The sequence below is a fragment of the Schistocerca cancellata genome, chromosome 2 (genome assembly GCF_023864275.1).
Source record: "Schistocerca cancellata isolate TAMUIC-IGC-003103 chromosome 2, iqSchCanc2.1, whole genome shotgun sequence".
NCBI classification, from domain to species: domain Eukaryota; kingdom Metazoa; phylum Arthropoda; class Insecta; order Orthoptera; family Acrididae; genus Schistocerca; species Schistocerca cancellata.
The window spans coordinates 433957300-433979707 of NC_064627.1; the positions used below are offsets into that span (position 1 = coordinate 433957300).

General features: G+C 40.7%; 1 protein-coding gene across 1 annotated transcript in view; it reads left to right on the plus strand.

Moving 5' to 3' along the window:
- Positions 1-22408, plus strand: part of LOC126161912 (eukaryotic peptide chain release factor GTP-binding subunit ERF3A) — a 72897-nt gene that overhangs the window by 39440 nt on the left and 11049 nt on the right. Inside the window, exons 8-9 of the mRNA XM_049918073.1 lie at positions 37-126; positions 20754-20922. Of these exons, the coding sequence (XP_049774030.1) occupies positions 37-126; positions 20754-20922 (259 nt within the window). The remainder of the gene's footprint in view (positions 1-36; positions 127-20753; positions 20923-22408) is intronic.

Genomic DNA, 22408 nt, shown 5'->3' on the forward strand with positions numbered 1-22408 from the left:
AAACTAGCTAAACTATGAAATTTGTTTACATCTTAGGTTGTTATCCTCGAACATAAGAGTATAATTTGCGCTGGCTACTCGGCAGTCATGCATATCCACTGTGCAGCTGAAGAAGTTACTGTAAAAGTAAGTAAAATGAATTGTTGAATGATCACTATTAACATGTTGTTGAGCTAATATTGGGGGTGACATACACAACTGTATTAGAAACATTCAAAGGTGAGGTGAGAAAATACTAATAGAGTTGGTTATAATAAATTTAACCCCGTAGTGGTTGACTAAATTTCTTCATGGAAGAAAAAAATAAAAACATTATGTTGCTCTAGAAATATGTGAAACACTCAGCACGCGTCAGAAGCATTGGTAGCTTTGGGTAGAATCTGAATGTAAAGGCTTTGGCACTCGAAAACAATTAATCTTACACTTACTAGACTTGCACAGATATGGTGCAAATTCGCAACGCCTTGTGTTAGGGTGTTAACCTACTGTCGCAGGTGCAGTATGTACCATAATTGCTGTACAATGCCAGAAACAGATTTAGATAGGGATGTGGTAGACCAGCTGACTGATTCCCGGACCATAGGCGACAGATATGAATACCAGACAAGGCAGCAGTTATATCGCCTTAGAATTGTGATCTGATTCAGTTGTTTACATGTGAATTGTTGCATGTAATTCTTTTTGCATTATTGATGTAAATAGTGAAGAATATTTGTTCATAGAAAAATTAAAACTGTTTTGCGTTGGCCTAATCTATGTTTCAGTGGTGTGTGTGTGTGTGTGTGTGTGTGTGTGTGTGTAATATATATTTCTTTATGATTCGGGAGTCCATAGGTGAAGAGATTAATCTCTCTGTATACCCCCCTCCCTGTCCAAACACATTTGATCTCTACAATAATTTATGCACTATCATTCACAAATTTCTGCTTTTACAATACTAACCTTCACTTTCAGTCTTACAATATTACAGCAATTCCAAAGAATTGGTTAATGTGAGAGACCCAGGTTCTACATTGTGAAACATGTTTTATCACATTACACACACACACACACACACACACACACACAAAAGTGCTATAGTATTTATTACTTTATGAATGTAAGGTCTACATTTGTGTTCTGGATTTTGTGCAGTCTGCCTTCGTATCCATAGATTTTCTTTATTTTTATTTATTTTTCACTCACACACACACACACACACACACACACACACACACACACACACACCTGAGACCATTCAATACAACAGTATCGGACATGGCAAATAAATTACATAAATAATATGTACGAATATAGAGCATAAACACGAGTGGGGTATGATTAGATGAGGATGGGTCCTAATCAGAGGTACCCTCCACTACACTCCACACAAATGCAGCACATTGTTCACAGTATTGTGACATCAGTTTACAGTTAAAGTGCCAAGATACTACAAGTCAGAATATTAAATAAATTTTTATGTTTTCATTAATAATTCATATGAGGATCAGTTAGTTTAAAATTTGAAATAAAAAAAATAAACAATTTATTAAATGAAATGCAGCATCTTTTAGTAATTGAAAGTGAAGTTAAATGTCTACAAAGAAGAGATTATAGAAATCAGTGCTAAGGTGAGGTTGGGATCAGTCCAGGGGCTACACGTAGAGGACATTGGTATTATGACTAAACTAATGTGTATTTATTCCACTGTTATATTATTAGTCCCTCTCCTTCGTAACCCGTCTCTGTCAATCTCCTCCACTCCCTCTCTCTTTCCCCCTACTCCACCCTCCACGTTGTTTCCGCCTCCCCCTGCCCCCACCCCTTGCTATCTACATCTACATCCATACTCCGCAAGCCACCTGACGGTGTGTGGCGGAGGGTACCTTGAGTACCTCTATCGGTTCTCCCTTCTATTCCAGTCTCGTATTGTTCATGGAAAGAAAGATTGTCGGTATGCCTCTGTGTGGGCTCTAATCTCCCTGATTTTATGCTCATGGTCTCTTTGCGAGATGTATGTAGAAGGGAGCAATATACTGCTTGACTCTTCGGTGAACGTATGTTCTCGAAACTTCAACAAAAGCATGTACTGAGCTACTGAGCATCTCTCGTGCAGAGTCTTCCACTGGAGTTTATCCATAATCTCCGTAATGCTTTCGCGATTACTAAATGATCCTGTAACAAAGCGCGCTGCTCTCGTTTGGATCTTTTCTATCTGTTCAATCAACCCTATCTGGTACGGACCCCACACCAGTGAGCAGTATTCCAGCAGTGGGCGAAAAGTGTATTGTAACCTACTTCCTTTGTTTTCGGACTGCATTTCCTTAAGATTCTTCCAGTGAAGAACCGTCTCTCTGTCTACCTGCTAAATGCTTCCCCCCTCCCCCCCCCCTCGGTCACTTCCTCCTCGTGTCCATATCTGATTCTTTTCCCTCTGTCCATCTTCTCCTCCCATCTGTCCATCTCCTCCTTCCTTTCTCTTTATCCATCCCATCTCCCTATTACTCCCTGTCCCTCTCCCCCTCCCCCTCCCCCTCTCCCTCTCCCTGTCCATCTGCTCCTCTTTCATTTTTCTCTCCCCCCCCCCCCCCTCCCCCTCTCTCTATCCATGTCCCCCTGCTCCCTAACTGTTTCTATCTTCTCCTTTCCCCTCTTTGTTTGTCCATCTCCTCCTCTCTCCACATTATCACCCCCATACTAATAGAACCCCACTGTATTTCTTTCCAAATTATAAATAATATATGTACCAAATCAGATTGAAATCACTCTGCAGTTTTTGGACGAGCTTTTTATCCATGGCTTTACCAATGTACATACATACTAAATATATTTCACATACATTTAATACATGTCACACAATTCACTTTTATCTCTAGCAAATTTTGCCCTGCAATTTCACTGTAGATACATTCTGTGGCATATGTGGGTTTTGTGTGTGGAATGTGTTGCAAGTCGAATTACTAGGAACGAAGAAATAAATTTAATCATCATGCATGATATGGCAGTTTTCGTGAATCTCAGTGTTTATGATGTCATGTCTCCTAAACTGGATGTCGTACAATGATATAATTGTGCTCATACATTCAGTGGTGTATGGAATATTGTAAGCAAAATGTCATGAATACAATTAGTAGTAAAGAAGAAATAAATTAAAAGTCTTTTTCATCTGGCAGTTTTACTACATGGACAGTGAAAATGTAGTAAGCAATAAACTTCCTTCCTTCCATCATTTTGTGGAGGTTTTCATCTGTTTCGTAAATGTTTTAAACTGTGTGTAATGCTTTTTTAGAGTCACTAAGTGATCTGATTCTCAAATATTGAATGGATATTCATGCCTTGTTGGTTACACTACTTTTTCATTCACACCACCGCTCCTGTAAAAGCTTGTGGTTCTTACTCCACTATCATTCTTTCTACACAGTAAGTGATACATGAACCAAGAATGGCTGAAATAGTCCAGTAGCACAGGTGGAGCCTGGAACATACATATGTATATACACTGAGGTGATAAGTCATGGGATAGTGATACGTACATATACAGATGGCAGAAGTATGGCATATGCATTGGCGTAGCTGTCATTTGTACTCGGTTGATTCATGTGTAAAGATTTCCGGCATGATTTTGGATACACAGTGGGAATTAAGATACTTTGAACGCAGAATGGTAGTCTGACAAAATGAAACTAATCCAACAAAACGAAACAGTTACAGTATTATGAAAAGGATAGTAGCTACTCACCATATAGCGGATATGTTGAGCCACAGATAGACATAACAGAAAGACTGTCAAACAAAGCTTTGTGCCCAACAGGCCTTTATCAGAATTAGACAACATACATGCACACACATACACTCAACAAATTCAGTGTGCACACACATGACCACAGTCTCTGGCTGGCTAGGCCAGACCTTCCCTTGGCAGCCAGAGACTATGATCATTTGCACGTGTGTGTGTGTGTGTGTGTGTGTGTGTGTGTGTGTTTGTTTGTTTGTTTGTTTTTGTCTAATTCTCTTAAAGACCTGTTTGACTGATATCTTTGTTTGACAGTCTTTTTGTTGTACCTACCTGCGACTCAGTATCTCCGCTATATGCTGAGTAGCAACTATCCTTTTCATAATATTGTCGCTATTCAGAATGGTAGTTGGAGCGAGGTACACAGGACATTCCATTTTGAAAATCATTAGGGAATTCAATATTCATAGATTCACAGTGGCAAGAGTGTGCCAAGAGTACTAAATTTCAGGCATTACCTCTCACCACAGACAGCACATTCACCAACGACCTCCACTTAACGATAGAGAGCAATGGCAAATGCCGAGAGTTGTTGATGCTAAGAGACTAGCAACACTGCATGAAATAACTGCAGAAATCAATGTGGGATGTACAACAAACATACCCATTAGGACAGTGCAGTGAAATGTGCATTAACGGGTTATGTAGAGACAGTAGACATGAGTGCCTTCGCTAACAGCACAGCGTGTATACAACCCGGGAGATCCGGGAAAAACACGGGAATTTTTTCATCCAGGAGAAAATCTGGAAAAACCCGGGAATTTTTTAGAATTCCGGGAATTTTTCATTGTCTTAGTTTTCAATTAAATTTTTTAACTTTGATTGGTAAGAACCAATTCTCTAACAATGGATATTACTGTATCTCGCTACTGCGGAATAATAATGCAGCAATAAAACATGAATGAGAGAAAAAAAGAAATTAAAACTTTGCGCCTAAGCTGTCAGATTCACTTGTGCGCAACAAGCCTGGAACTATGGGGGTGGGGACAAACCAGGATATCTGCCCCGGGCGGCAATTTCAGGGATGAAAAAGACCTTGTTTCACAAAGGGCCTAGCATCTAGCATATGTTGGTCTATCGATTATTCATATAATTTTTAAACACATCCATGTTGGTTTTTGAACAAATTCTAAGTTGATTTCTGAATGAATCATAAGTTGATTTTTGAATACATGCATAGCATACATGATGTCTCTGCCAGGGCAATCCCCGTCGCATCTAGAAGTAAACTTTCCTGCAGACAAAAGGGGACTGAGCTATACAAGCTGAGTGGAATAAAGCCGAACGGGTGAATGCCAATTGCTGTTTATGTGGTTGACTGGGTTTGCAAATGATCAGCGTTGTTATAATTACTAGTGAAATCCATAGATTCAGACTACCAGAGTGGAAATAAACAACTAACAGGAATAACAGGTAGCAAAGATTGTGTGTTATCTTCTCCGTGTATCCAAGAAGATGAAATTTTGACAGAAAAGTTTTGACCATACCACTACACTAGTAAGGGCCAGTATACAGTCCCCGGCTAGCAGCTGCTAAAGTTCTATTCTGGGAATAGCGTGGAAAACGCATTGTATGAACAAGTAATAAAGTTAACCAGAGAATAAATGTGGGATAACTAAACTTGGTGATTGTGGCAAGATTAGTGAGTTAACCAAGAGAATAAATTTTGACACTGGCAGGAATAGTTACACAATTAGTGATGACAAGATTGTTTCTTAGAATGAGGAAGGAGAAGAAACGGGTACTCGCACAAATTATGAAAGAATGTGACGATTCAAAATTTATATAAAAATTTCATACTACCACTTGTCGATCTCGTGCTTCAGAAGCTAGAGAGTATGAATGAAATGTGAAACTGTTTGCTAACATAAAACTTTTTGCTTGTAATAGGCCCAGTAGGCATGTCATATTGGTACTTCGTGACTTATATTCTGTTGTGTTATAAAAATGGCCAGTTGTGCCACAACAGTCTTGTTTATTTGGTGTGTGTAACAATTGCTGCAATATTAGGAAGGCCTATTTCGTTTTATTTAGCAGACAATGACAAAATATATGTAATCAAATCGAGGAACCACACCAGTCTTTGGTACTGTTTGTATTACAAATACTAACAAAGAGATAGAGGGGCTGGCCAGTACTTACCTCAGCTCAGTACAGCCGATAGATACACACAAAACAAAACCGAAAATTTATGTTCCTAGCTTTCGGAACAAATGTTCCTTCATCAGGGAGGAGAGAGGGGAAAGAAAGGGAAGAAGGGAAAGGAGATTCAGTTACTCACAACCCAGGTTATGAAGCAACAGGGAAAGGAAAATAGGGAGGGTAGCAAGGATGGAAGCATGGTTGTCAGAGGGAAGCCAAAGATATTCTACTGTAAGTACTGTGCCAGCTTCAAACCAAAGAGGATGCATACAGAAGTAAAGAGGTATATAGTATAAAGATAAACACAACTATGCAGGATGAAAAGATGCGTGAATGGCTAAGAGGAAAGGGAAAGAGGAGAAGACTGAAGAGTAAATGGGAGTGAGGTTGTTTAACGTAGGTTCAGTCCAGGGGGATGGCGGGATGAAAGGATGTGTTGGAGTGCAAGTTCCCATCTCCGCAGTTCAGAGGGACTGGTGTTGGGTGGGAGAAGCCAAATGGCACATACGGTGTAGCAGGTTCCTAGGTCCCTAGAATTATGCTGCAGGGCATGCTCCGCTACTGGGTATTGAGCATCTCCTAGGCGGACAGTTCGTCTGTGTCCGTTCATGCGCTCAGCCAGTTTAGTTGTTGTCATGCCGATGTAAAAGGCTGTGCAGTGCAGGCATGTCAGTTGATAAATGACATGTGTAGTTTCACATGTGGCCCTGCCTTGAATTGTGTACGTTTTACCAGTAGCGGGGCTGGAGTAAGTGGTTGTGGGGGGATGCATGGGGCAGGTTTTGCAGCGGGGTCGGTTACAGGGGTAGGAACCGCTGGGTAGAGAAGGTAGTCTGGGAATATTGTAGGGTTTAACAAGGATGTTACGGAGGTTAGGGGGCCGACGAAAGGAAACTCTGGGTGGTGTGGGGAGAATTTTGTCAAGGGATGATCTCATTTCAGGGGTTGACTTGAGAAAATCATATCCCTGGCGGAGTAATTTGTTGATGTTTTCGAGGCCAGGATAATATTGGGTGACAAGGGGGATGCTTCTGTGTGGTCTGGGGGTAGGAACATTGTTGTTGGACGGGGAGGAATGTATTGCTCGAGAGATCTGTTTGTGGACAAGGTCTGCAGGATAGTTGCGGGAGAGGAAAGCACTGGTCAGGTTATTGGTGTAATTGTTGAGGGATTCGTCACTGGAGCAGATACGTTTGCCACGAATACCTAGGCTGTAGGGAAGGGAGCGTTTCATGTGGAATGGATGGCAGCTATCAAAGTGAAGGTACTGTTGTTTGTTTGTGGATTTGATATGGACAGAGGTGTGGATGTGAGCTTCAACAAGATGAAGGTCAACATCCAGGAAGGTGGCTTGGGTTTTGGAGAAGGACCAGGTGAAATTCAGATTCGAAAAGGAGTTGAGGTTATGGAGGAAATTAAGGAGTGTTTCTTCACCATGAGTCCAGACCACAAAGATGTCATCTATAAACCTATACCAGGCCAGGGGAAGCAGCTGTTGGGTCTTCAGGAAAGCCTCCTCCATGCGGCCCATGAAGAGGTTGGCATAGGACGGAGCCATCCTGGTTCCCATGGCCGTTCCCCTGATTTGTTTGTAGGTCTGGCCTTCAAAAGTGAAGTAATTATGGGTGAGGATGAAGTTGGTAAGTGTGATGAGGAACGAGGTTTTTGGAAGATCTTCGGGTGGGCGTTGGGAGAGGTAGTGCTCAAGGGCAGAGAGACCATGGGTATGTGGGATGTTTGTGTAAAGGGATGTAGCATCTATGGTGACAAGAAAGGTTTCAGGTGGGAGAGGAGTGGGAATGGATTTGAGGCGTTCTAGGAAATGGTTTGTGTCTTTGATGTAGGATGGGAGTCTGCGGGTGATAGGTTGGAGGTGCTGGTCTACCAGAGCTGAGATACGTTCGGTTGGGGCTTTGAAGCCTGCTACAATGGGACGGCCAGGATGGTTCTCTTTGTGGATTTTGGGTAATAGGTAGAAGGTAGGGGTACGTGGCTCAGGTGGAGTGAGTAATTCTATGGAAGCCGTTGTGAGGCCTTGTGAGGGACCTTGGATTCTTAGGATTTTTTGCAGCTCAGTCTGGATGGAGGGAATGGGATCCTGGGTAACAGCTTTGTAGGTTGAGGTGTCGGAGAGTTGACGCAGTCCTTCTGCCACATACTCCACACGGTCAAGTACGACAGTTGTGGAGCCTTTATCCGCCGGGAGGATGACAATAGAGCGGTCTATTTTCAGCTCCTTAATGGCACGGGATTCAGCTGGGGTGATGTTGGGGGTTGTTGGGATGTTCTTCAAGAAGGACTGGGAGGCAACACTGGATGTGAGGAATTCCTGAAATGTCTGCAAGGGATGGTTTTGGGGGAGGGGAGGAGGATCCCTTTGAGAAGGCAGTCGGAACTGTTCTAGACAGGGTTCAACACTGGGTCTAGTATTTGGGGGCTGTGTTTGGGTAGTGAAGTGGTATTTCCAGTTGAGGTTCCGGGTGAATGAGAGGAGATCTTTAACCAGGGCAGTGTGGTTGAATTTAGGCGTGGGGCTAAAGGTTAAGCCTTTTGACAGAACAGATGTCTCTGGAGGAGAGAGGGATCTGGATGAGAGGTTTAGGACTGAATTGGGACTGGCGATATGTGGCATTTGACTGTGGTTATAGTTGAGATTTGGTCTGTGTGGGGTATGTGCTGGGATGGGGAGATTGAGTAGGGTGGCTAGGCTAGGTTTGTTGGCTATGAGGGGGGTTTGTTGAAGGTTCTGTTGTGGTTGGTGTTTGTGAGGGATAGGGAGAGGGACCCCACTTCTTAGGTGTTGCACTAGCACTGTGGATAGTTTTTTCAGGTGTTGTGTGGCATGGAACTCAAGTTTGCAGCTGGCTTCTAGGATGATGTTCTTGAGTGTGTTCTCCAAGCAAGGGTTTGAGAGGTGGAGGACTTTGAAGAGAGATAGGAGCTGTTGGGAGTGGTGGTTACATGAAGTAGTGTAGAGATTCAAGACAAGTTGGGTAAGGGCTACGGATTGAAGGTTCTGGAAGTCCAGGAGAGACTGGTGGAAGGAGGAATTGCACCCGGAGATGGGAACTTTTAAGGTAAGCCCTTTAGGGGTAATTCCAAAGGTTAAGCAGGACCGGAGGAAAAGTATGTGGGATTGCAATTTGGCTACGGTGAATGCATGTTTCCGGAATGAATGTAAATAATGTGGTATAGGATTAGGGTACATAGTGGGTAACTGGTGGGTAGGGAAATTAAATAACTAAAATTGAAATAGTAATCATAAGAAGGAATAAAATGCGGAGGGAAGGACGAGAAAGAAAGAAATTGTGTTGGTAATGTTCAATACCAAAGGAAGACCACTAAATAAGAAAAATACGGAAAAAGTTGACCAGACCAAGCAAGTATGTCCAGATCAGGGGAAAAGAACACACGTTGCTCAAAAACAGAGATAGCGAGTGGCGAAAAAAGGATCGCGCGTGCTGCAAAAGATATCGCGCGTACCGCAAAAAAGATCGCGCGTACCGCAAAAGCGATCGCGCGTGCCGCAAAAAAGATCGCGCGTGCCGCAAAAATGTCCCAAAAAAATTTTCTTGTGGCAGAGAAAGATAGCCAATGGCACAAAAATATCGCCAGCAACAAGAAATCGACGGAAATGGATGATACTGGTAGGTGTGGAAGAGATTGTTGGCAGTGATTGTTGGCTGGAAAACAGTGAACAACGAACGTTAAAACTATGGAATGTTGAATAAATAAATCAATAAATAAAAAAGAGAAGAGGACTATAAACGGAACAAGATAATAGGAGGAAGATGAAACTAGCACAGTTGGTGACGAAAATATTTGTTTATGGATATATAAAACACTGAAGAAGAGAAAATGTTAAGATGACAGACGTAAGTGATAGCTAACAAAAGGGACAAAACAATGAAGGATGTGGACCATATAGGTGATCTAAATGATTAATGGAAAATCTCATATAGAGATGTGAAACAAATACTAACAAAGAGATAGAGGGGCTGGCCAGTACTTACCTCAGCTCAGTACAGCCGATAGATACACACAAAACACAATACTGTTTGTATTAATAGCTTTTTCAGTCTTAGACAATGACATTTCGTTTTTTCATGTAGCAAAATGTTGACGAACTTTGATGAAGTAATAGATTCTTTCCCAGAAAGGAAAGTATGCCATATAAAGCAGTGGCAAGATAAGAGAGAAAAAGATGCTAAGACTTGATTGAAGAAATCTGTACTGTCTTGCTTGTCGTTACTGGTTTTATGTATCCTATATTTAATTTTACATCACACAACAGCAAGTTATTAGCTAATAGGCAGTAAAGACTGCAAATTTTCTGAAGAGTTCTTGTTCTGTCGGTTACAAATAATCCCACCCAGTATTAATTGCGAGGTTTTTTTTAAAATAGGGGTAGGATGTCAAGCTGGCCTACTGGGAGCAGGAGAGGCACCACAGGACATTTTAATTTCCTATGGCATGAATATAGTTTGATGGCATCCATTACAAAATATTACACTTTTGAATTCCACAGACTGAAATACAGAGACGTGCAATGGAAGAATGCTGTGTGAAGAGGCGTGGCACTGTACTTTGGCACACTTACGACCAAATAACATGTCTTACGTTCCCCTGAACATATATGTTTTATGTATCAAACTCTTCAGAAAGATGTGTGCTACAAAATTAAGATATTTTTGAAAAGTCGATATTTTACATTTTTGGTGTCCTACCTCAAATGCTCGAGGGAGGAGGAGCGCCACTATCAAATATTGCCCCAGTTCGGGAATGTCGTACATCCGGACCCGATGCACAGAGCAGTCTTGAGTTGTAGTGGGGAAATAGTAGTCTACGTGTGACCCATGTTTACATTAAGTGATTTTGCTGTTTCCTCTTCATTTATTGCTTTCACGTCAAGTGAAAACAAAACGGATTTCTGGGCCGGGAGCTATCAAGTGAATTAAAATACATTCACATAATTACGGAAGGCTGAAATATGTTCTTAGTTTCAGATTTGATTTTATTTCCACCTTTCTGACAGTCAAGCATTAGTCGCCTTGCAGAACAATGAAGTTATTTTTGTTGATTTCTTAAAGAAATTTGACTTTTATTAATCTTTCCTGCAGAGGCAGTGTGTTTAATTCCACACTATCGGCTAGTTTTAACTGTTCGCTGCATTTCAATTGCATGTTTTCATCTTCTAGCATGTATGGCATTATGCCATAATTAAGACCCAAACATGGGTAATACAGTACTGGCACTCCAAGAAAATTTACATCCGAATCTGGACATAAGAATGTGCACTTTAAGCCGAATTATGCATTTTATTATGGTTCACAAAACTCCCATGCTCTTGGAGTGTCCTAATGTCTTGTTTCTTTTGTGTTATAATGTATGATCTTTTAATGTTTTACACATATGAACATATGGGCTTCCTGTGTCATCGTAGCTGTGCAAGCACAGTGATGCGTGTTATCTCACGTGCTCTGGCAACTGCTGTAGCGAACCTATTTCTAACATTCGTGGAAAATATTCAGAGTGGTTGTTGGAAAAGCGTTACTTTCAAAGTAAATTTCCTTTTGCGAAAGATGAACTCTGTGCTCGAATGTACGATGAATGTCTTGAATCACAGAGCGTTTGACTCTCATTCAAAAATCAACTCTTTGAGGATGACCATTTGGAATAATTTCGAGCCCAGATCACCAGACATTTATGTCGTTGTTAAAAATTTTACTGGCGCATTTTGTATCTTAAAGTGTATCAACATTATGTGTGAAAGCTTAGCTTCTCTTGCAGCTTATTAATCTTAGAGACCAATATTATACGTGAAAGCTTTTCTTTTCTTGTAGCAACACTGTGTATATTAATTTAAACCATTACCTTTTCTGTTTGTGTGTTCGCACTACTTAACAGTTATGTTGCTATTGGCTGACTACATCACGTGTCCTATGCTCTGAATATGCGCTGTAATCGGCTGGCGAGATTGCGAGAGATGAGCTGTGACTGGCTTACACCCCTTTTAATGTTGGTGCACATCAGACATCTTTCCAAAACATGTTTTTTTTCCCTGAGAGACATTTTCTTAAGTACCGGGAAATTCTACACCGGTGTATAAAACCACAACCTTTGAAAGGATTGATAAATTTTACAGTTACAAGGAAAAATATACTGTTACTTAACAGAGAGAAAAAGTGTATTTTCATCCAGGAGAAAGTATATTTTTAACCGGAAAATCCGGGATTTTTTTTTTCTCTCTCTCCTCGTCCACATATACACCCTGGAGCACGACATTGCCTGCAGTGCGTATCCTGGACATGTGACCATTTCAGTTGGACACTAAATGACTGGAAAATGGTGACCTGGTCAGATGAGTCCCATTTTCAGTTGGCAAGAGCTGATGGTAGGGTTCAAGTGTGGTACAGATCCCATGAATCCATGGAGACAAGTTGTCAACGAGGCGCTGTGCAAGCTGGTGGTGGGTCCATAATGGTGTGGGCTGTGTTTACATGGAACGGACTGGGTTCCCTTCTCCAGCTGATTTGATCATTGACTAGAAATGATTGTGTTCAGCTACTTGGAGATCATTTGCAGCCATTCATGGACTTCATGTTCCCGAACAATGATGGAATTTTTATGGATGACAGTGCGCTGTGTCATTGGGCTGCAATTGTTTGTGATGGGTTTGCAGAATATTCTGGACAATACAAACGAATTATTTGGCCACCCAGATTGTCTGACACGAATACCATCGAACATTTATGGTACATAGTGGAGTTCAGTTCCTGTACAAAGTTCTGCACCAGCAACGCATTCGCGATTATGAATGGCTATAGAGGCAGCACGGCTCAATATTTCTCTGGGGCTTCCAGTGACTTGTTGAGTCCATGCTATGTTGAGCTGCTGCACTATGCCAGGCAAAAGGAGGTCTGAAATGATATTAATAGGTACCCCACGTTGTTTTATCACCTCAGTGTATATACTTACATTCGTTTATATAATATGGATCGATTATATAACTAATTAGAATTAAAGGGTCACATGAAAAGTAAAGAATTACTTGTAGGTTGTAACAGAAGTATGTGCGCAAACGCTGTTAGGAAACCGGTATAAAGCTGTGATTTTATTGTTCTGTTTGAATGTTTACCAATCGAGATGGGAAAAAAGAAGATTGATGGTTTCTTCTTTATTATTCGTGTCAGAAGTATCAAACAAAGTAAATTTAATATAAAAGAGGTGAAATATATATTGACGGTGTACTCATTTCAAAATTTATAAACAAAGAAATTAAATAGATGGATATAAGGTACGACACAGAAATATTGAGCTATGCTGCCTCTGTAGCTGTCGATAATTCCAAAAGTGTTGCTGCTACAGAATTTTGTGTATGAACCAACCTCTCAATTATGTTCCCTAAATGTTCATTGGGATTCATGTCTGGCGATACGGATGACCAAATCAGTTGCTCAAATTGTTCAGAATGTTCTACAAACTAGTCACAAACAATTGTGGCTTGTTGATGTAATGCATCATTGTTTGGGAGCTTGACATCCATGAATGGCTGCAGATGGACTCAAAGTAGACAGGCATAACTGTTTTCGGTCAAGGAGAGTAAAAATATTATGAAAAAGAAAGTTGACACTCACCATATGGTGGAGATGCTGAGTCGCAGATAGGCACAACAAAAAGAGTGTCACAAATAAAGCTTTCGACCCATTGAGGCCTTCGTCAAACCCCCCCCCCCCCCCCCACACACACACACACACACACAAAACTGACACACACACACACACACACACACACACACACACACACACAAAACTGACACACACGACTGCAGTCTCAGGCAACTGTAGCCACACAGTCAAGGATGGGTTCAGGTGGACCAGAGGACCCAGCCATTCCTTATGGACATAGCCCACATCGTTATTGAGCTAGAACCAGCTTGCACAGTGTCTTGTTGAAAACTTGGGTCTTTGGCTTCCTGGGGCCTGCACTGTTCTTAAAGCCTACTATCAGCTCTTACCAACAGAAATCAGGATTTGTCTGACTAGGCCATGGTTTTCCAGTTGTCTAACATCTAATGGATATGTTCACTAGTCCAGGAGAGACGCTGCAGGCGAAGTTGTACTGTTAGCAGAGGCACTTGTGTCAGTTGTCTGCTGCCATAGCCCATTAATGCCACATTTCACCGTACTTTCGTAACGGATATGTTCGTCATATGTCCCACATTGATATCTATGGCTGTTTCATGTGGTGTTGCTTGTCTGTTAGTTCTGACAATTCTACACAAACGCCACTGCTCTCGGTCATTAAGTGAAGGCTGCTGTTGGCCACTGCATTGTCCGTGGTGAGAGGCAGTGCCTGAAATTTGGTATTCTCGGCACATTCTTGACACTGTGGAAGCGGAATCTGAAATTCCCTAACAGTGACCTAAACGGAATGTCCCATGTGTCTAGCTCCAACTGCCATTCTGTGTCTGTTAATTCCGATTGTGTGACCATGAACACGTTGGAAACCTTTTCGTATGATCCACATGAGAACAAATTACAGCTCTGCCAATGCACAGCCCTTTTACTACTGTCATCCATATCTGTACATATTGCAATGACTTTTGTCACCTATATATAATATTTATACAAATTGTGACCAGTATTTGGCTACAATGATGGCAATGGCTGTAGCCAGTGCCAGTTTCGACCTTGTGCTCAAATCTGGACAATGGCATCACTTCACGAGATGACGAAAAGTGTGTTCCTCCAAACATTCACATAGTTAGTGTCTGTCTGGCATGATGCCCCACTTGTTGAGTGTGTTCTTAGATCTTGCAATGCCTGTGCAAATTCTGTTCACATGCACCATGCGTTTTCATCAGTTGGTGGCAATTATTCAATTTTGATATGTTGTGGGTACCTCTGTTTCTGTAGTTCAGCCCCATCTTTCCTTAAGTCTGATTGAAATGTAGAAGAATACTCAAAAGAACAATTCTGAGCTTCAGATGAGCTGATTCATGAAGGGGATAGGCAGAAATGGTACAAACAGTGCAGCTCCATATTAGTAGCCACTTCACGTCTGATATTGTATGGAACTATGACGTGCGATGAATAAAACTTGTGTGTTTGTTGTTTTAAATAGCATGTGAGTAGGCTGCAGATTTTATTCAAGGTAGCAACTTTTTTTTTCCATGATATGATTTCTACCACACAGGACAAGCATATTCCATAGCAGAGTGCTAGGACGGTTGTCCCTACTCCTTGCTGTCAGAGGATGGACACCCCACACAGATCCTGTTACCCTACGTAGCTGGCAATTTGTGATGAAACCTTTGCCATAATTTTGATGCAATCTGTCGCGAAGTTTAGAGAAAGGTCTAAGGTAACACCTTTGAGGACCCAGGGCTAGGTTATCCACATACAAGAAACTCTTTGTATGAAGTGTGAGTGGTTGGTCATTAGCATAAAAGTTAAACAGTGCTGGCACTTTAACACAGCCTTGTAGAAGACCATTTTCCTATATTCTCCATCTGCTCCATTGACCTTGGAATCTGGTACAACAGTTGTACAACAGGATGCAAATAATTTGTGTAAGCTTGAAGTCCGTGGTAAGATGGTAGCTCTTGCTTAAATCTATTATGTATAGTGTCATATCCCAAAGAGAAATGAAGAAAAGCGGCTCCAGTAATATCACCATGTTGAAGCCTATATTCTACATGCTGCGTCAGATTAAGAATCCATGTAAATTCTTTCCTGGCCTGAATGCACCACACTCTGGAATTAGGAGAGGTTTGATGACTATCGTTATACAGTTTAGAATTATTCCTTCAAAAATTTCATATGGATGAGACACGGGGAAGTTGGTCTGAAGTTCTATGAGTTTGTAGGCTGTGTGCAAAGTTCCATAATTGCAACCACATAAGTCTTTCTCAAGATTTTATGGATTTGACATTGTTCCAGACAATTACTGAAAGCTGTAGAATCTGTTGAGTGGTAACATTTGTGAATCTGTTCCATATATCATGTAACCCAGCTGCCTTGCTAGCCTTGCTAGGTCTCTAGAAGAGTGTAGGTCTCTAGAAGAGCGTAGCGTTCCAAAGGATTGGAAAAAGGCACAGGTCATCCCCGTTTTCAAGAAGGGACGTCGAACAGATGTGCAGAACTATAGACCTATATCTCTAACGTCGATCAGTTGTAGAATTTTGGAACACGTATTGTGTTCGAGTATAATGACTTTTCTGGAGACTAGAAATCTACTCTGTAGGAATCAGCATGGGTTTTGAAAAAGACGGTCATGTGAAACCCAGCTCGCGCTATTCCTCCATGAGACTCAGAGGGCCATAGACACGGGTTCCCAGGTAGATGCCGTGTTTCTTGACTTCTGCAAGGCGTTTGATACAGTTCCCCACAGTCGTTTAATGAACAAAGTAAGAGCATATGGACTATCAGACCGATTGTGTGATTGGATTGAGGAGTTCCTAGATAACAGGACGCAGCATGTCATTCTCAATGGAGAGAAGTCTTCCGAAGTAAGAGTGATTTCAGGTGTGCCGCAGGGGAGTGTCATAGGAGCGTTGCTATTCACAATATACATAAATGACCTGGTGGATGACAACGGAAGTTCACTGAGGCTTTTTGCAGATGATGCTGTGGTGTATCGAGAGGTTGTAACAATGGAAAATTGTACTGAAATGCAGGAGGATCTGCAGCGAATTGACGCATGGTGCAGGGAATGGCAATTGAATCTCAATGTAGACAAGTGTAATGTGCTGTGAATACACAGAAAGATAGATCCTTTATCATTTAGCTACAAAATAGCAGGTCAGCAACTGGAAGCAGTTAATACCATAAATTATCTGGGAGTACACATTAGGAGTGATTTAAAATGGAATGATCATATAATGTTGATTGTCGGTAAAGCAGATGCCAGACTGAGATTCATTGGAAGAATCCTAAGGAAATGCAATCCGAAAACAAAGGAAGTAGGTTACAGTACGCTTGTTCGCCCACTGCTTGAATACTGCTCAGCAGTGTGGGATCCGTACCAGATAGGGTTGATAGAAGATATAGAGAAGATCCAACGGAGAGCAGCGCGCTTCGTTACAGGATCATTTAGTAATCACGAAAGCGTTACGGAGATGATAGATAAACTCCAGTGGAAGACTCTGCAGGAGAGACGCTCAGTAGCTCGGTACGGGCTTTTGTCAAAGTTTCGAGAACATACCTTCACCGAAGAGTCAAGCAGTATATTGCTCCCTCCTATGTATATCTCGCGAAGAGACCATGAGGATAAAATCAGAGAGATTAGAGCCCACACAGAGGCATACAGACAATCCTTCTTTCCACGAACAATACGAGACTGGAATAGAAGGGAGAACCGATAGAGGTACTCTAGGTACTCTCCGCCACACACTGTCAGGTGGCTTGCGGAGTATGGATGTAGATACTTCTTCCCATGGCATCTTCCAACTCCTTGATATTGAAATGTTTGGAGAGACTGAATGTTTCTTGTTCAGTATTTCTTTGAAGCTGTGGTGGCCGTTTTTGTTTATCTGTCCTGTCATATGTTAGAACTGACGAGTGCTCTGATTGGCTGTAATGTTCATGGGTAGAGGACGTCATTATTCAGACGTCTTGGTAGCTTCCACGCTTCTCTGGTGTTTTTTGCTTAGTCTTGTTTTTCCATCAACTTAATCCAACATTATCTCTTTATTAACATTATCTCTTTATTTCGTCCATAGACTGGATTATCCATTGACCAGCTTGGTATGTAAGCCATGCATGTACTGAGACCTACTACATTGTAGGATCAACTTAAGAGAGGATTCTTTTCTATAGCATTCGTAAAAGCATCATATTTCTAAAGAGGTTCAAGATCTGATATCAGTTCACCTAAATACTTTGTGTATTTCACCCAGTCAACTTTCCAAAGTTGTGTAACCACCGAAATGGTACAAATTGTGTCTTGCCGAGACAACTTGACACATAGGGATCTATGTTTTGCTTTGGGCATGGGTTTGCAGACAAATTTCACACACTGCTCCGATGTGGCTGCACTCACAAAAATGAGATCTGGACTGTATGCAGTTTCCTCCTACTACATTTAAAAGAAACTTACTTTCATGTGTAAAGGGCAGGTGGCTTGACTGTGCCTGCATAGTCACAGTTTCGCTCTCTTCATTGTTTTCACTATATTCCTATAGCCAAGCAGCCATAATTATTGAAATCATCCACAGTAATATTAATATTCCCCTTTTGCACAGCTATTGATTCAGGGAGATGGAAAGGAACACTCGGTGGATTGTAGACATGTGTTATGACACGATTTGATATTTCAGGTGATAGAGAGTTGTATATCATTGTTGTCCGTGATGGTGTTAGGTGATGTATTTTGTTCTGGCCTTGTGAATATAGTTAAAATGGTTCAAATGGCTCTGAGCACTATGCGACTTAACTTGTGAAGTCATCAGTCGCCTAGAACTTAGAACTAATTAAACCTAACTAACCTAAGGACATCACACACATCCATGCCCGAGGCAGGATTCGAAGCTGCGACCGTAGCGGTGAATATAGTGTTCTCATACTTTCCGTGAGGTCTTTCTGCTACCAAGTGTATTCCTAGTACTCTTTGTCACCTTTGGTTGCTACTCCTGTCAGTGTGTTTAACACAGATACCATCACAGCTGTGTGTTTGACATAGTATGTTTAACAGTGTTTCTTTATTTGATATTATGCCGTCCAGAGTTACTTGACACAACTGTTAACTTCAGCCCTGTGAGAGGACCATATGGGTGGTGCATTAACCACTGAGGTTGATATCTGGTACCTCTGGAGTGGAGGAATCAGCTGCCAATTGTACACTGTTGCCCAGGGAATGCCCGAATGTTAGCACATTCTATGGGGATGCTTCTTCCATATTCCCATTGATTGTGTGAAACTCATCGATATTAGTGTAGAGTGATGATTCGTTATGGTGGGGAACATGCTTGTTTATCTGTCCTGTAACCTTAGTTAAAGAAGCACCTCACCTGGGATAAGCATGTAGAGGTGAATTATAAGTCAAAACTAGTGACGTGAAATGCTTAGTAATGTTGAAAGTCACTGGTGAATGTTTCAGTCTTATTGAGGGTCAGCAAGCCTTATCATGCATTATTTGCTGTAATCTGACAGTGTCATAAGGTGTGTACTGTGCATGCAGTTTGTGGAATTAAAATATGAGCATTTGTGGGAACTTCGTTAGTGCTTTGAGAGAGACTGTGGTAAAATATTTGAACAACTTGCCAATGTAAACGAACTGCGAGTTTGCTACATACCATTGTAAATAAATTGAACACGGAATTATGTCGTTACAGTTCACCAAAACTGAAGATGCTTTGAACACAACTATCTGTAAGGACAGTTAGGCTGATTCTTGCGACAGAAAATGCGTGGAATACTACATGCTTATAGGGAACACTGGCACCATCCTAATACACTAAGATCTATAGTCAAATTAAAATTTTATACTGCTACACAACAGTCCAAAGTCTTGTACTTATGTAACAGCTGCATTCAGTGAGAATCAGAATTATGAATGTGTTTATCATCTACCATATTCATCAAGATGTTAGCTTTTGATGATTTTCTCGTGATTTGACCAGAGGACCATTTGGAGAAAGGCATTATTCCATATAATGAAACAATAGCACTCAAGGTTCAGACTAATAAAGTATTTTTTTAATACTGAAATTTTTTCCCTAGGAGTACTTAATTGAGCACAAGATAAATCATACTGTATAGTGTTACACATTCATAACATATTGGCTGACTAATATTTTGTAAGTACTTGTTGTTTTCCATAGACATAAGGTTGTATTACAAGGCTTATATTTTTAAAGTTGATATTGCTCTGAAATTTCCAATTTTTTTATTCTGTTGAGCATGTATACTGTCAGACATGAAATAATATAAAACATGGATCAAGTATTTCTAAACTTAATCATTTCCTCTCTGAGTATACATGTTCAGCAGAATAATATAGTTAGCACTTACAGTGAAATTTAAACTTTAAAAATATAATGCCGTACTGAATCACCACTTTCCTTCTGATCTAAGAAGTCCCTAACATTTTCCCTCTCCTTTCTCATTAGATGAAATGTTATGAACATCCAATGAACATCTCTATCCAATGGAAAAGCAAACTGGAGACATTTCACTTTCTTTCTGTCAGGTTCATTTCACACTCCCTTGTAGCTGAAGGGGAGAGTAGTAATCAGTTCCACAGTAGTATAGACTATTGTATACACAAGGGCATCCATACGATAGTTTGTAGAGAGGGGCTAAGACCTGACTGTATGAAGTATTTTTAATATTATGGAAGATGAATGGCTACTTGAAAGTAGCCCTAAAGATGCCCCAGTTTTGACCCTGTTGAAACATTGATAATACCAACTTTCGAATCATTTTCCTGAAAGAAATACACCTCACAACAATATATTTTTCCTTTTCCCAGGAGCTGGGGGGGAGGGGGAGGGGGTTGTGCGGGTCAGCTCCCCCCACCCCCAGCTCCCAGCTGTGGATATCCTTGATTGTATGTAGATTATGTATATTATTAAAGGACTGAAATGAAAGTAAGAATAAAGCAGAGTTGGATTTAACTTGTTGTTTAGTATAGAGAGTAATTAGAAATTAATTATTAATGAAACTGAAATTGGGATCAACTTGTAAAATTAATGTAAATAAAATTTTGAAAGATTTCACATTTATCCATTATTAAATGGTAATGCTATGCATATTCATGATTATATCACTGTAATAGTTAATACTTGTGTAGTTATGTGTATATAATACGCAGTCTGGGGAAAAATCTATTCCAGGCCTTAATTTGTCTGGTGGACAAGAAAACTGGTGAAAAGTCGAAGACAAGGCCCCGCTTTGTGAAGCAAGACCAAGTTGCTATTATGAGGATAGAATGTGCAGGTGTTATTTGCATGGAACAATTCAAACTTTTTCCCCAGATGGGAAGGTTTACACTAAGAGATGAAGGTAAGTAAATTGCTTTACAAATTATATGAGCAGTACATTGTTGCCTGTGTTCAAGTTTGTATTGTGGAACTATAATTTTAAATTGGACATATTTCTGAGTAGTGTGGGAATAGAGAAGTCATTGGTCAAACTCTTCTGTAAAAGATCACGGATACCTTCATTAGTAAATTGTGCCAAATTTAAAACAGTGTATTTGCACTGAATTCAGTTACACTTACATTGTTAATCAATGTAAAAAAACAGTATACTTTATGTGCCAGTGCTAGAAAAATGTTTTTAACTGCAGTATTTGTGTCAGTCTTTGATGCCAAGAGATTTTTTAATTTTATTTGATGACCAGTTTCATTTGACAGCAACCATCTTCAAATTAGCAGCAGTATCACCACAGACCCCACTGTATGGGTCTTCGACAAACTTTATCCTTCAGTTTTATCACATATTGTATTTTCTGATGCTGCCAACACCTCGGCAGACATTATATGTTGTTTTTACAGTTATATTGGCAGAGATATTATTGTGAAAATGAACATTACTGATTGAAACAAGTTTAGACGTAAAAATAAACTCTTGCAATCAAATACTGGTATAAATACAGTGACTTCAAGCATCTGTGTGTTCATTATTTGAGAATATAGTCACCGCTTGTGAAGAAAGATTGCATATGGTTTACAAGCTAGCTTTCAGTGTAATATAATAATATCTTGACTCACTTATTACTTATCTCAGTAGCATTGAAAACTCTTTCTTCTGTAGAAGCTATCATTAATCTTATAGTTCATGTGTACTGCACTGCTTAACACAGGGCATAGTTTTGTTAGACATGACATACAGGGGATAGGCAAAAGAATGTGAACTCCTTTACTTGCTTGGGAATGGTTTATTCATAAGGTGTTGGACCCCGATTTGCCCATAATACAGCTGCGATTCTTCTTGGAGTACTGGCATATAATGATAGTATAGTGTCCAGTGGAATGTTATGCCACTCTCTGATCAGAACCTCCTCTAGCTCCTGTAATGACGAGGGAGGCAGAAACCTGCTCCAGAGTTTGCGCGCCAATACCAGCCACAAGGGTTCGATAATGTTCAAGTCTGTGGACTGTGCTGGCCAGGGAAGATACTGCAGTCAGTTGCATGCTCCTCGTACCACGATAGTACTGTCCTGGTTCCATGAAAGGGTGCATTGTCGTCCTGAAATATGGCATCATTATTGGGAACATCATTTGAATCAAGAGGTGCACCTGATCACCTAAAATGTTCACATAAACGTTGGTTGTAACACAGCCTTTGATAGTAATGATGAAACCAGCACAGTACCATGATATGGTTGCCCAAACCATCACACTTCTTCCTTCATGCTTAACCGTTGGACTCAAGCAATTAGGATTTTAGGTTTCTTTTGGTGTTTTCCAGGCGTAAACCTGGCCCGATGTTGGAAATAATGAAAACGTTAACTCGTTGGGCCATATGATGTGTTTCCACTGATAAG